Here is a 13,314-nt window from a genome sequence, read left to right on the forward strand (position 1 = left end):
CACAATGACGGGGGAATTGGAATTTACGCGCAAACTACCGCACGACAGCACTTAAGAAAATCCGAAACCCGGAAAGAAAACCACACGGATCTGGAAGCAGGCTACAGGCCACCATGCTGGATGAAGCAGAAGAGTCTGGAACGATTTGGTGGGCGTGAGGGAATCTGGGAGACTTGCGGTGCCCTCAAGGACAGGAGGCAGAGCTCACGCTTAGAGGACGGGAGGAGACGTGGTTGAACCCATCACCCAAGGGGGACTCTAGGCCATGCCAGTTGCCTGCCCTCCCCTGAGGTTCTGCTGGGTGAGGGAGAGTCCGCTGGGAGGAGCAGAGCAAGGGAGAAATGGGTTCTTTCTGTTTCATCATATGATGCTCTCAGTCAGAATGGGGTTATTACTCAAGTGACTGGAACACGCACCTGTAGCTCTAGTCCTTCCCACAGAGACACTGTTTTAACATTTTGGGCAAGTGTCCATGGCTACACTAACTTTACGTTTAAGCACGTTACTCCCTGCTTCTCTGTGAAAACAGAAATCCCTAAGCATATACACATTAGGAGTCATCTATATTATGACAGCTCAATGTCAGGCACGCGGAAGGTACTTCAGTATTGGTTGAATGGATGAATAAATGAATTAAACATACTCTTTTTATCCTTTAATAAGATTATTAATTCTATAATCTGCCTAGCTAGAAACTGAAATTTTTATATTGGGTTTTTGCACCAAACCTAGTAGGCAGAACACGTGTGTTATATAGTGTCTGTCCAGTGTCACCAGTTCCTGAGGTCCCACGGAGCCACCCACATTCTTTCTTGGTTCTTCCATGAGTTTGGTAATCCACTGATTAATTACCCAAGTACTTAGAGCCTCCCATATTCCAGGTACTGGCAATAAACAAAGAATGCCTTATATGCTAGCAGAGGAAGAACAAAATAAATAAGTAAAATATACAGTATGGTTAGCGGGGGATCACGTGTGAGAAAATGAAGATGAGCCAGCAAAGGAGGCGGAGAAGGAAGAGCTGTGAGGTAGGAGGGAAGCCTAGGGAGGACACTGTCCCACAGCCAAGGGAAGACCAGAGAGGATGGCGTCCCACGGCCAAGGAAAAACCAAAGTACTTCTGGGAGGAGGGAATGATCACCGGCACTAAATCCTAAGTCAAGTAGGACAGCCAACAACTGGATTGTGCAGTATGTCAATCACTAGCGATCTTAACATGAGGACCGGGGACAAAAGCCTGATCAGGGCAGGTGCCAGAAGGAACAGGAAAAAAGGAACTGGAGACACCCAGTACAGACAAATCAAATGCTTTGGCTATAAAACGAAAGAGGGGCGCCTGGGTGGCTCAGTCGGTTAAGCGTCCGACTTCAGCTCAGGTCACAATCTCGCGATCTCGCGGTCCATGAGTTCGAGCCCCGCGTTGGGCTCTGGGCTGATGGCCCAGAGCCTGGAGCCTGCTTCCGATTCTGTGTCTCCCTCTCTCTCTGCTCCTCCCCCGTTCATGCTCTGCCTCTCTCTCTCTCTCTCAAAAATAAATAAACGTTAAAAAAAACGAAAGAAAGAGCAGTGAGTGGGGGCCAAGGGGCTTGGGGAACGGAAAGATGGAGGGTGAAGTGAGATCAAAATTACTCTATAGGGGCACCTGGGTGACACAGTTAAGCATTTAACTCTTGATTTCGGCTCAGGTCATGATCTCAGAGTTCGTGGGTTCAAGCCCCAGAGTCAGGCTCCACACTAAGCATGGAGCCTGCTTGGGATTCATTCTCTCTGTCTCTCTCTCTCTCTGTCTCTCTCTCTCTCTCTCTCTCTGCCCCTCCCCTGCACATGCACATGCATGCATGATCTCTATCTCTCAAAATAAATACATAAACTTAAAAAAAATTCCTTTAAAGGGACCTCTGGGTGGCTCAGTTGGTTGAGCATCCCACTTCAGCTCAGGTCACGATCTCATGGTTCGTGAGTTCAAGCCCCACGTGGAGCTTTGTGCTGACAGCGTGGAGCCTGCTTCGGAACTTGTCTCCCTCTCTCTCTTCTCCTCCCCCTCCCCCCCCCCCCCACCGCCACACTCAAAAATAAATATTAAAAAAGTTACCTCATAAAATACAAAAGTAAAAGACAAGAGGTCTAACGGTACGTTTATAGTTCAACAGGAAAGGGCTGGAAATTGTAGTAATGTTGACAACAGAAGAGGGGGGAGCCACATGCCTGATCGGTGGGAGAAGCTGCCCTTTGCTAGGACCTGGGCTGGGGGCGAGCGTGGGGAAATTCTCCTCTGATGGTTTCTGCTTCTTTAGGGAAAGAGAAAGCAGGGCAAACAGCTGAGGGTAAGGCTGGGAGAGGAGGATTTCAGAGAAGGTGGTATGCAATAATCACTGTGGAGAGGAGGGAAGTGAACAGATTAGGGAAATGCAGAATGATTGCCAGGCAGCGTTGAGAGCTCCGTTGCCATAAAGGATCCGAGATTTAAAGAGAAGCCAGCCCACACGTTTAAATGTTTCTGTCCAATGACAAATGCAGGTAGGGGGGAGAGCAGGCGGCTTTGAACTGGCCCGTGGTTAGGTCAGAGCACCATGCAAAACCAGAGCAGGGCAAAAGGGAGCTCAGCGTGCAAGGGGGCGGTGACGGCTGGCTGGGAATCTAAGCGAGGTGACTGCACATCTACCCTCTCTCTTCCACCCCCGGACATACCTCAGAATGAAAGCAGGGGCTATTAAAAAATGGGCAGGGGCACCTGGGTGGCTCAGTCAGTGAAGTGTCCGACCTCAGCTCAGGTCATGATCTCGCAGTCCGTGAGTTCGAGCCCCGTGTCAGGTTCTGTGCTGACAGCTCAGAGCCTGGAGCCTGCTTCGGATTCTGTGTCTCCCTCTCTCTCTGCCCCTCCCCTGCTTATGCTCTCTGTCTCAAAAATTAAAAAAAAAAAAAAAGATGACACAGGGCAACAGGTGTAGACTGGACTGCCCTTGACAAGTGGTGCTATGACAGGAGAGAGAAATGAAGGCCAGTACATACAAGGTCATGGACTGCCGGTCCGGTAGGATTAAAGGGCTGATGCGGGAGTACTGGAGGGGGTGGTGGGAAGAAACGGAAGGTGTGTTTATTGAACAGAATGCCTGGAATGGAGGGCGCGGAAGGTTTTTGGTGATCACAACTCAGACGGTCTAGTGTAGGGTGTGAACGTGGGAGGAAATGACCAAGCCACACAGAGGACACGATGACTCGGGAGGAGGGCAGGGGACTGAGACAGAAAGGTTTATCTTCACCAGGCTTTTCCACCCTGGCCACATAGGAGAAGTGGCTTGGCAGCATTTAAAAATTCCAAAGCCCAGACTGCATATACCCTCAGGCCAATTATGACAGTACCCCTTGGGGGACTTAAGTATCGGGGTGGTTTTTTTTTTAATGTTTATTTATTTTTGACAAAGAGAGAGAAAGAGACAGAGACAGAGCATGAGTGGGGGAGAGAGAGGGAGACAGAATCCGAAGCAGGTTCCAGGCTCCGAGCTGTCAGCACAGACAGCAGCGGGGCTCGAACTCATGGACCGCGAGATCATGACCTGAGCCGAAGTCGGACGCTTCACCGATTGAGCCACCCAGGCGTCCCAGGCATCAGGGTTTTTTGGAAGCTCCGCGGGTGTTTGCAATGTGCATCCGAAGTGTGGGCCAGCGCTGTACGCAGAGAGAAGCTAGCAAGTCAGTAAGAGGACTGGAGTGTGTGGCCGTGAAACAAAAGTGCATCCCTTCCCAGAAGGAATGAGGACCAGGAGTCCAATGAGGGGGTGGCATGAGCTGATGAATAGGCCCTGCTGTAGAAGGAACGTGGGGAGGAAACCCCTCTACTCAGGAGACCCCAGGGGAAACAGCGGCCTCAGGGGACAGAGCGAGGCTGGTCATGTTTCAGGTGGGAAGAGAAAGGAATGTTCCAAGCTGAGCTTCAGGCAACAGGAGATCCCACGGAGTCTGAGAGGGTCCTGTTTGGGTTTGGGGGGGCGTGTAGTACGGAGGGGGTGGCAACCAGTCAACTGAGGTGTGTCGAAAGGCATGTGGTACGTAACACCTCGGGCACGAGGGGGACCTAGGAAGCCTGGGCTCCCTGCAGTGAAGGACTTGATGAGTCGGGCGTCCCAAGGCAGACAAAATGGCTTCCCCCAAGTTCTTGTCACCTCTCCCCAGAAACAATCTCTCTGAATGGATGACTGATGCCTCAGGGGCAGGTGCAGTGGCCCGTGGCTGCCCTTTCATCTGTGGCACCGCAAACGTGCCTGCATCCAGCAGGAACTCGCAGACACGAACCCACCCCAAACACCCCAGACCACCCAGCAGAGCAAGTGTCAAGGGCAGGTGCGGGCACCTACGAGATGAGCGTCTACCACCCACCCAGCCCCAGCTCTCTCCCCGGCACTGAGCCTCCTCGAGCATCAGCCTCTTGAAGGGGTTCACGCTGTTGATAAATGCAGTAGTCGCTCGAGTTTGCATTCTCTGGGCTTCCTGGCAGCAAGGGAGCCTGCAAGTGGGCCGGGCACGTAAAAACGCGCAGTGGGATGACCCGGGCCCAGACGAGAAAACGGACCATCCCTGAACAAGACTAACGCGCCTACCTTCCGATGCCCAAAATATGTTGACGGGTTTGGAGAAGACGTCCTTGCTCTTGACCCAGCTGTCGTTACGCTGTTTGGTCCATGCGGACACAGCACAGTAATAACTGCCTCGGTCTTCCTCTGTGGTCCTTTGGATTCGGAAACTGAACGTGTCCGTACGCTCCTTAGAAAAAATAAAGTCTCCGTCCTGGGCCCGCTGCTTGCTCCGGTCTCCGTACTTCAGCGTCCAGTCCCCGTTCATGACTGCAAGCAGCTCGCTGGCCACCAGGTCATCGCTGCGCCGGTTCACCCTGTAGTACCAGGACACCGTGAAACGGACGCTGGCCTGCAAGCTCTTCATGTCCACTATGCGGCACTCCAGCTCTGTGAGGTCGTCTGAAAACTCGGGGACCTTAGAAGCATTCAGGTACACCTGATAGTCTGGTTCTGAACGAGAGGGAGAGAGGCAGGGGGAAGGGGCAGGATAAATAAAACCAGACAGCAACATACTAAGAATTAGCAAAAAGAACGAGACAAGCGCTACTCCCGTCCTGACCGTCAAATGCCCATCCTACCGACCACAGTGAAGGGAATCAAAGTCTTTGCGCTGGAGAGGAAGGATCTAGAGTCAGTTCCTGCAAAACTTGCACAACGCTGCCACCTGGGGAACCTCCCAAGGCCAGAAGCCAAATAAATGCCTGTAATCAGAGTCCTGACCTTTCCATAGGCTCGGGGGCTGTGTCAGTTACCCCAGCAGGTCGGTCTTCCGCGAGGGAGCCGAGAGGCTCAGTGCTCATGCTCTACCGAGGTTTTGCCTGGTAAAGCCAGCCTGCCAGGCTGTGCCGACAGAGCTCCAAAGCCCCCGCTGGAGCAGCATGGGAAAACCCCCTCCCAGAGTGCATTCCAGCACTCGAGGCCGATCCCCACCCTGGCCTGGTTCCTGCCACCCTTGGCCAGGCTCCAAAGGCAAGGCCCTCAGGTCACCATTCGTCCTGCAGATTCTCATCCTCACTTTCCTGGTCCTCTGACTTTTTTCCGCTCAGTGTGTTCAGTAGTCAGTACAGCCTCCCCACACGACACTGTCTTCGCTGCCCCACGTGACTCTCCCACATAGTTCCCGCACACGGGAGAGCAGAGCGGGCTCTCTTGGGACCACGCCACATCCCTGCCAGGTGCACGTTCTGCCGGGGGTGGGAGGGAAGCCAGCGCCCTCCTGGCGTCCCCTGACTGCCGTCACAGCCCTCTCACTTTTATTCTCCCCTCATGTGAAAACCCTCCTTCCTCGGAGGTTCGCTGCACCCATCTCATCCATTTTTACCACTCCATGTTTCTGTCTCTGCTGTCCCCAAGGCCTTCCTCCACATTTGCCAAGGAACTGGCATTAGAACCTCTCTGTGGCCTTCCACCCCCTCCTCGGGTCATTCTCAACGATCTGAGGTTCTCCAGCCCCCACACCGTGTCACACCACTGTGGTCACCTGCTGGCAGTGGCCGTCTCCTCCTGACCGCCCTGCAAACTTCCACTCACCCTTCACTGTACCCTCCTCTGTGTCCACCTTCGGGGTCCCCAGAGTGTGGCACCCTTTCTCCCTGCTGCCATAAGCCGTGGAGGTACGCTTGTACAGCAGCGTCCCTGTTATTACCGTTGAAGATCTCCTCCCCAAGTGCCAGATACACAGCCTTGTATGCAGCGGGCACTCAATCAATGTGTGCTGCCTGGCTTTTACAGAAAGTCACATTCTTCTCTTGTGGCATATGGTCCGCCAGGAGAAAACTAATTCTCCCTAAAGGGAACTTTCCATCTGCTACGGCGATCTTTATTCCCATCGCCCCAAACAGTTTAGTTTTATTTAACGCTGCTTTTATTGATGACTCATTCAGATTATAAACTGCTGAGGTCAAGGAACTGTTCTGTGATTTACACCTCTAATAAAATGTGTAACATCATGACTTCTCCAAGAATGATTCAGTGGCCAGGAAATGGAAAGAACGCAAAATCCTAACGCCTTCAAATGGCATCTTCACAAGCATTTCATTGCAAGTGAGGGTAGGCCCTGTGGCATATATAGTTAAACCAAGGGGACCTGGCCCACCAACAGGAGCACGCCGTGCCACGGGGTGGAGGTTACGGAAACAGCATGGGCTGCCAGCACGCCATGCTGCCTCCTCATCAGACAGGTGAATGTGCTAGAGTCGCACAGCTGGGAGGTGTCCTGCCTCCTGGGCACAAGGCTGGCACCCCACGCTGCCTCGGCAATGACACCACCTGTGGAATAAATACCACCCAAATGCCTTTACGCCGTCCCGTGCCTAAGACCTTCCCAGATTACTCTACATCCCAGGCTTCAGACCCTTTCCTCCTGGCAGACTTTGCCAGAGCTACCTGAGCGCAGACAGGACAACCAGGTTCCTCTCGCGCGGCAAGGACAGCAGTGGACTGGCCAGGCGCATGGCAAGATCGCACTGCTCCGTCAGGACTGACCTGGAGAGCCACACCAAGAGTGCTCGTGACACGGCAGGAGAAGCCACTGCCATGCACGGATCCCACCCCCATTACGAGCAGAACACGAAGACCCTTCATGTAGTTCCATGTTAACCAGAACAACAAACTGAGGCAGTAAAGGGCAGTGGTGAAGAGCCAGGGATCCGGAGGCTGGCTTGGCCATCTACTTGCTGTGCACTTGGGCAGACTACTTAACCTCTCTGGTGCCTCACCTATAAAAATAGAGATAGGAGCAGTTACTGGCTCGCAATGCTGCTTGTGAGGACTAAGAGTTAAACTATACAGGCTGCACGCGGCTGGCTCTGTCGGTAGAGTGTGTGACTCTTGATCTCAGGGTTGTAAGTTCGAGCCCCACGTTGGGTATAGAGATCATTTAAAAATAAAATGTTTTTTAAAAAAAGGAGTTAAAATATACACAAAAGTGCTTACACTGGTGCCTGGCACGTGTGTGTACGCCTATGCACACACACGTATACGTATATATACGGGCACACGTGCATATTGGCGAACTACCATTCATCATTCCCAGCTCATATCTGAGGAAGCAGAGCTTTAAAGAGGTCAGTCACGTGCCCATACAGCTCCAAAGTGGGATCTGAACCCAGGGCCATATCCTTTCTAACGCCTTTCAAGGACAGCCTCGCCTCCCGGATGAACCACGTTCCGTCTTCGAAACTATTTTCTCACTCCCACTGACTGGCACAATGACCTGTAGCATCATGGAATGTCGTGCCTGGCAACGACACTGGTATGGCACCATCACCAGGAATCTCACCCACAGAGGCAGCTCCCCTCCACGTGCCGTCACCTAAGCCTGCATGACCAGCACCATCCAAATGGCCGAGAAGCAAGCTGTCGGATTTTTCTTCTGTTTCCTTAGCAGTCAACAGCTCTTAAAAATAAGCCCTTCAGGGGGTACCTGGGGGCTCAGTCGGTTAAGCGTCCAACTTCGGCTCAGGTCATGATCTTACGGTTCGTGGGTTCGAGCCCCGCGTCGGGCTCTGTGCTGACAGCTCGGAGCCTGGAGCCTGCTTCGGATTCTGTGTCTCCCTCTTTCTCTCTGCCCTTCCCATTCACACTCTCTTTCTCTCAAAAATAGACAAACTTAAAAAAAAATTTTTTTTTTAATTTTTTCAAATTAATGTTTTTAATGTTTGTTTATTTTTGAGAGAGAGACAGAGCATGAGTGGGGGAGAAGCAGAGAGAAAGGCAGACACAGAATCCAAAGCAGGCTCCAGGCTCCGAGCTGTCAGCACAGAGCCCGACGCGGGGGTTTGAACCCATGAACCGTGAGATCATGACCTGAGTTGAAGTCGGACGCCTAACTGACTGAGCACCCAGGCACCCCCCCCCCCAAAATATTTTTTTAAATAAGCTCTTCAGTCCTTGCTGGTTTACTTTCTTCCCCTGAGCATATTCCTCCAGAGGCATGCTGAAAATAAAGCTATTAAAATTACCATGAAAGACGGATGGTAGAGAAGCAGTAACATCTGTGGTCAGACCACAAGGCCCCCCCACAGCTCATTCCCTGGATACTGGAACCCAGCTGCTCCCCTGGGTTCCTCCTTAGGCTCAGACCTGAACACCAGCACAGAGCTGGCTTCTAGGCATCTCAGGTGGGTGTGTCCGTAGCATGGCCAGCGTACCACATTTGTACCATCACCTCGCTCCCCACCTGCCTCTGCCAATGTACACGCACACAAACACGCATGCAAATATATAATACACACACATGCATGCAGGCACACACATGCACAAGCACATTCATACATGCACGCATACACATACGCACATTCATATATGCACACATGCTCACATATACAAGCACATTCATATGCTCACACAAAGCACACATTCATACATTACACACACACATACACACTCATACGCATACGTACACACACTCATACATGCATGGACACACGCAAACACGCATTCATACACATACACACTCGTACACACACATGCACACATACATAAGCACACATTCACACACACTTGTACACATGCATGCACACGTATGTAAGCACACATTCATACACATACTCGTACACACACATGCACACATACGTAAGCACACATTCATACACACACACACTCCTACACACACATATGCACACACATACATAAGCACACATTCATACACATACACACTCGTACACACACGCATGCATACACATACATAAGCACACGTTCATACACATACACACTTGTACATACACGCATGCACACACATACATAAGCACACGTTCATACACATACACACTCGTACATACACGCATGCACACACATACGCAAGCACACGTTCACAAACACATGCACACCCATACATAAGCACATACTCATACACACTCGCACATACACGCGCGTGCACACACAGCTGACTCCCGCTCCAGACTCGGCCAGCTCCTCCTCCTAACTTCCCAATTACTGTTCCTGCTGCCACACCCACCATTCGCTCTCCAGGTCACCTCTGCTCAAGGCGTGTGCCGTGTCCAACTCTCCACTCCGAGGGGCCCTAAGCCTCACACTGCTCCCATTCCAGGACCTGCACACCGTAGGTGCTCTGGAAGTATCTGTGAACAAAAGTGGGAGCCTCATGAACACCGCCCTCATCCCGGCCCTCTCTGCCTCTGGCCGAGACTATTTTAAGTAATTAACCCACCTCCAGGCGGACACAGGTATCAGGTCATCTGTACCGTAAACTTCCCATGGCTTTCCTTCTCACCTCCAGGGTGATGGGCACACTCCCCAGCCTGGCACACGAGGCTCTCGTGAGTGTGAGTCTACCCCATTTATCTGGCCTCACCGCCTGCTGCCTTCTTATATCTATTCTACATTCCCCTGGGGTGACACCTCTCCTCATTCCCTGACCTCCTCCCACGCTTCCAGGCTTTCTACCTCCCTTCCTGCCGCTCCCTCTACCTCGGCACCTGCGACACCTGCCCGGTGGCTGTTGAAGAGACGACTGAACAGACTCCCCCGTTCCACTCCACACCCCACCCCCAAGTGAGTCAGTTTAAACCCGATGAATCCAAACACAGAGAAGGCAGAGCACGGCGGGGCTGCAGCATGTGAACGTCTAGTTCAGCAGGACAGGAGATTCTCGTTGACTGGCTGGTCTCCTTCTCTGTTAAGACTAAATCTTAGGCCCCCCCTACTGCAAAGACGAACAAAAACAAGTGGGTGCTCGGCTTGTGAACTTACAAGGCACAGGTTCCAGTGATTTAAAGGATGTTCAAAGGCCATGTGAACTACCCACCAGCCTTTCAGGCCGACTTTGGACTTGGACTCCTGGAGGAGGCATACACGGCCCCTCTATGTCAGAACAGCGGGAGTACAGGTGGGTTCTTCTTTCAGTTTTGTTTTGGCACACGGGTAGAAATTTTCCCTTTTTGTTGTTTTGCGATTTTAAACCTTGTTTGTGGAGAACTGTGCCCGTTCCTCGAACTCCATCATGCACATTCGTCTTCTGTATAGCCTTCTCTACTGACCAGAGAATGCCTACTTGGAATTCACCTGTCATACCTCTGCTTCTTGTTCAACAAACCTTCACAGAGACCCAACACCCACCAGGCTCCCTGCTCTCCAAGCCTTTTATCTGAACACTGCCTTGAACTTTGATTATTATTATAGGTATGTCTTATGGACCTTCTGTACGTCGCTTCCCAGGGCCAGAGACCAGCTACCTAATTCCTCCTTCTGTGCCAGGCATGTAGTGCCTTGTACGTAAATGATATTAAACCGTTTGCCGAATTGGAATAAGTTTAATATTTTGCATAAAAATGCTCGTTTGTGGCATAAGCATTTCACTACTGATTTATCCTGCTTGATCTCATCAAGAAATCAGCTAAGAATGCAATGGTGGTTATGTTTAAAAACCTGCTTATCAGTTAAGGATGCACACGAAAGTACTTAATGGCAAAATGACATGATGTCTGGGATATGCTTTAAATTCTACCAGAAAAAGTGTGTGTGTCTGTCTGTCTGTCTGCGGGAGGGAAGAGAGACAAAATACAATCAGCAAACTCCTGGCAATTACTGAAGCTGATGGTTCTTTCCGCTTCTGCGTGAGTTTTTTTTTACATTTATATTCCAAAAAGTTTTAAAAAATTAACAAACAACTCACCCACACTGTGAGCCCTTTCACAGAGACCAGACTAAGCATGACATCATCACTACTATTCTTAGAAACAAGGGTCTGCTCCCTAATCTGGCTCCACGAGGCTCTCTGCTCATATACACACCGCCACCCCCCACCAAAGCTACAGTCTCTAATAGACTCCCCACCCCCTGCCCAAAGAAAGACTTGTTTTTTTCAATATATGTCATTGAACTCTCTTGTTACAACTTTCAAACACAATGAGAAGCTGTCACAAGCCTTGGCTCATTTGTTAAAGCAGGTAATTTGTGCCTACTGTGTGTAGGGCCTGCACTGGACGTTTTCACACAGATTGCCTCCTTTCCTCGAACAGGAATTACACACATACATAAGCACACGGCATCATAGCGGCCGGCATTTATTGAGGACTTTCCATACACCACACGCCGTGCCATATACATTTCCTCGCGTTCTTGCTTAATCTTAACAACCTTTGAATATAGGTACTATTTCCACGTACGTTTCCTAAATAGAAAAAAAAAAAAAGCAAAACAAAATCCAGAGCCCAGAGGTGTGAAGTTGGAAGCCTCAGGTCTTGCACCGTGCATGTGAGCAGGATCCTGGCCTGGCTCCCCCACCAGGACCGAAGTGCACAGCCTCCTTACATACCCGGTTGTGAACACTTTCTCAAAACCCACCAACATCCCAGAAGACGAGAGTGGCAATCACAGCCGAGGCACTAATCCCAAACTGTGTGCAACAGGGCCCAGCTCTAATACCCGCTCTGCAGCCTTGTTAACTTGGGAGAGCTAATCAGATGGGCAGGCTGCACGCACGAGTTAGAGGGAATGGGAGAGGGCGTGCCCCCGTGTCTGCCGATGCCAGTTCTGTTGCCTTGCACTGGGCAGGTACTACGGGGGCAGCGAACCGGCTGGCTAATTGTCAGAGTGGCCGCTCTCGCCATCTGCGTAACAATTACGTATTCTCTGAGGTTTAAACAGTCTATCAAAACCCGTTGTTTGGGGGAGACCCCCTACCCCACCTTACAGGACCATGATTGGGAGGTTGTTTTCAGCGTCGGCCACTTCATAGAAGAAAGTAGCAACGTTTGGACGACCTCATGCAGTTTCCTCTCTCGCTTCATCCTCCTCACCGATCCCAGAGAAGGAAGAGTGAACTGCCGGGTTTGGGGGGAGCAGGGGCAGGAAAGGGGCTGGGTGTGGTCAGCTCGACCCCCTCTCCTCGGGAGCAGCTGACTCCGGGACCCCCATCCTTAGTCCCTCCATGCCCTGAGACACACTCCCACGTCTTACTTGGTTAAGGACTTGGTGCGGAAGAGTACGTTATATATTGACCCTCCCTTCCAATAAATCCTCGTTATCGCCGCCAAGAGGATGTAGAGAGGACTCGAGCGCCGGTCACTGTGCTAAAAGCACTTCATAGGCAGCGTTCCACGGAAACCTAGAAAACCGAAGCCTCACAACCTTAGCAACGCACCAAAGATAACATGCCTAGAGAGCGGTGGAGCACATCCCCGCTCTCCAGCACTGGCCCACATGCTACTCTGCCTCCAGAGATAACCCCGGACAGACAGCTGATAACAGTCGCCCATAAGTTCTGCAGATCTGAATCTTATCTCCTGTGGACGGCCCAGAACTCTGAAGTCTCTACCAAGTACTTAGCAGATTAGCAGCTCCCTTTAAAGGAAAATAATTACCTTCCTCGCTGGCACACGGCTGGAAGAGGGGACAGTCCTCTGGTGGGGAAGAATGCAAATCAGGTTCTTGGGACTGAAAAGCCTGGCTCAGCTCTGCCTCCTCCTGTTCTTGTAGCCGAAACCCACGGAACGCCCACCAATTAACACCGCAGAGGTCTGGTACTTTGGGCAGACAGCTCAACCATAAACTGATTAGGATCCAACTCGTGCCAAAGACTCATTTCAGGCATCCGACTGCAGAGAGAGGTGGCCTGCTGTGTAGATCAACCAACCCTTCCTCCAGAGCCTCTCGTTTTAGCCATATACCAAATTGGGTCAACACAAAGCAACGTTTGTCCTCCATAGTAACAGCTTCTTACAGAAACTCCTTCACACACTTAAGATTTACGCCCTCAGCTTTTATAGAGTGGATATGAGAA

General features: G+C 51.2%; 1 protein-coding gene across 1 annotated transcript in view; it reads right to left on the reverse strand.

Annotated features, from left to right (window-relative positions):
* The window catches only part of PTGFRN (prostaglandin F2 receptor inhibitor), an 87,570-nt gene that overhangs the window by 18,897 nt on the left and 55,359 nt on the right, over window positions 1–13,314 (reverse strand). Inside the window, exon 5 of the mRNA XM_047870772.1 lies at window positions 4,596–5,021. Coding sequence (XP_047726728.1) covers window positions 4,596–5,021 — 426 coding nt within the window. The remainder of the gene's footprint in view (window positions 1–4,595; window positions 5,022–13,314) is intronic.

Source organism: Prionailurus viverrinus, chromosome C1 (genome assembly GCF_022837055.1).
Source record: "Prionailurus viverrinus isolate Anna chromosome C1, UM_Priviv_1.0, whole genome shotgun sequence".
Classification (NCBI taxonomy): domain Eukaryota; kingdom Metazoa; phylum Chordata; class Mammalia; order Carnivora; family Felidae; genus Prionailurus; species Prionailurus viverrinus.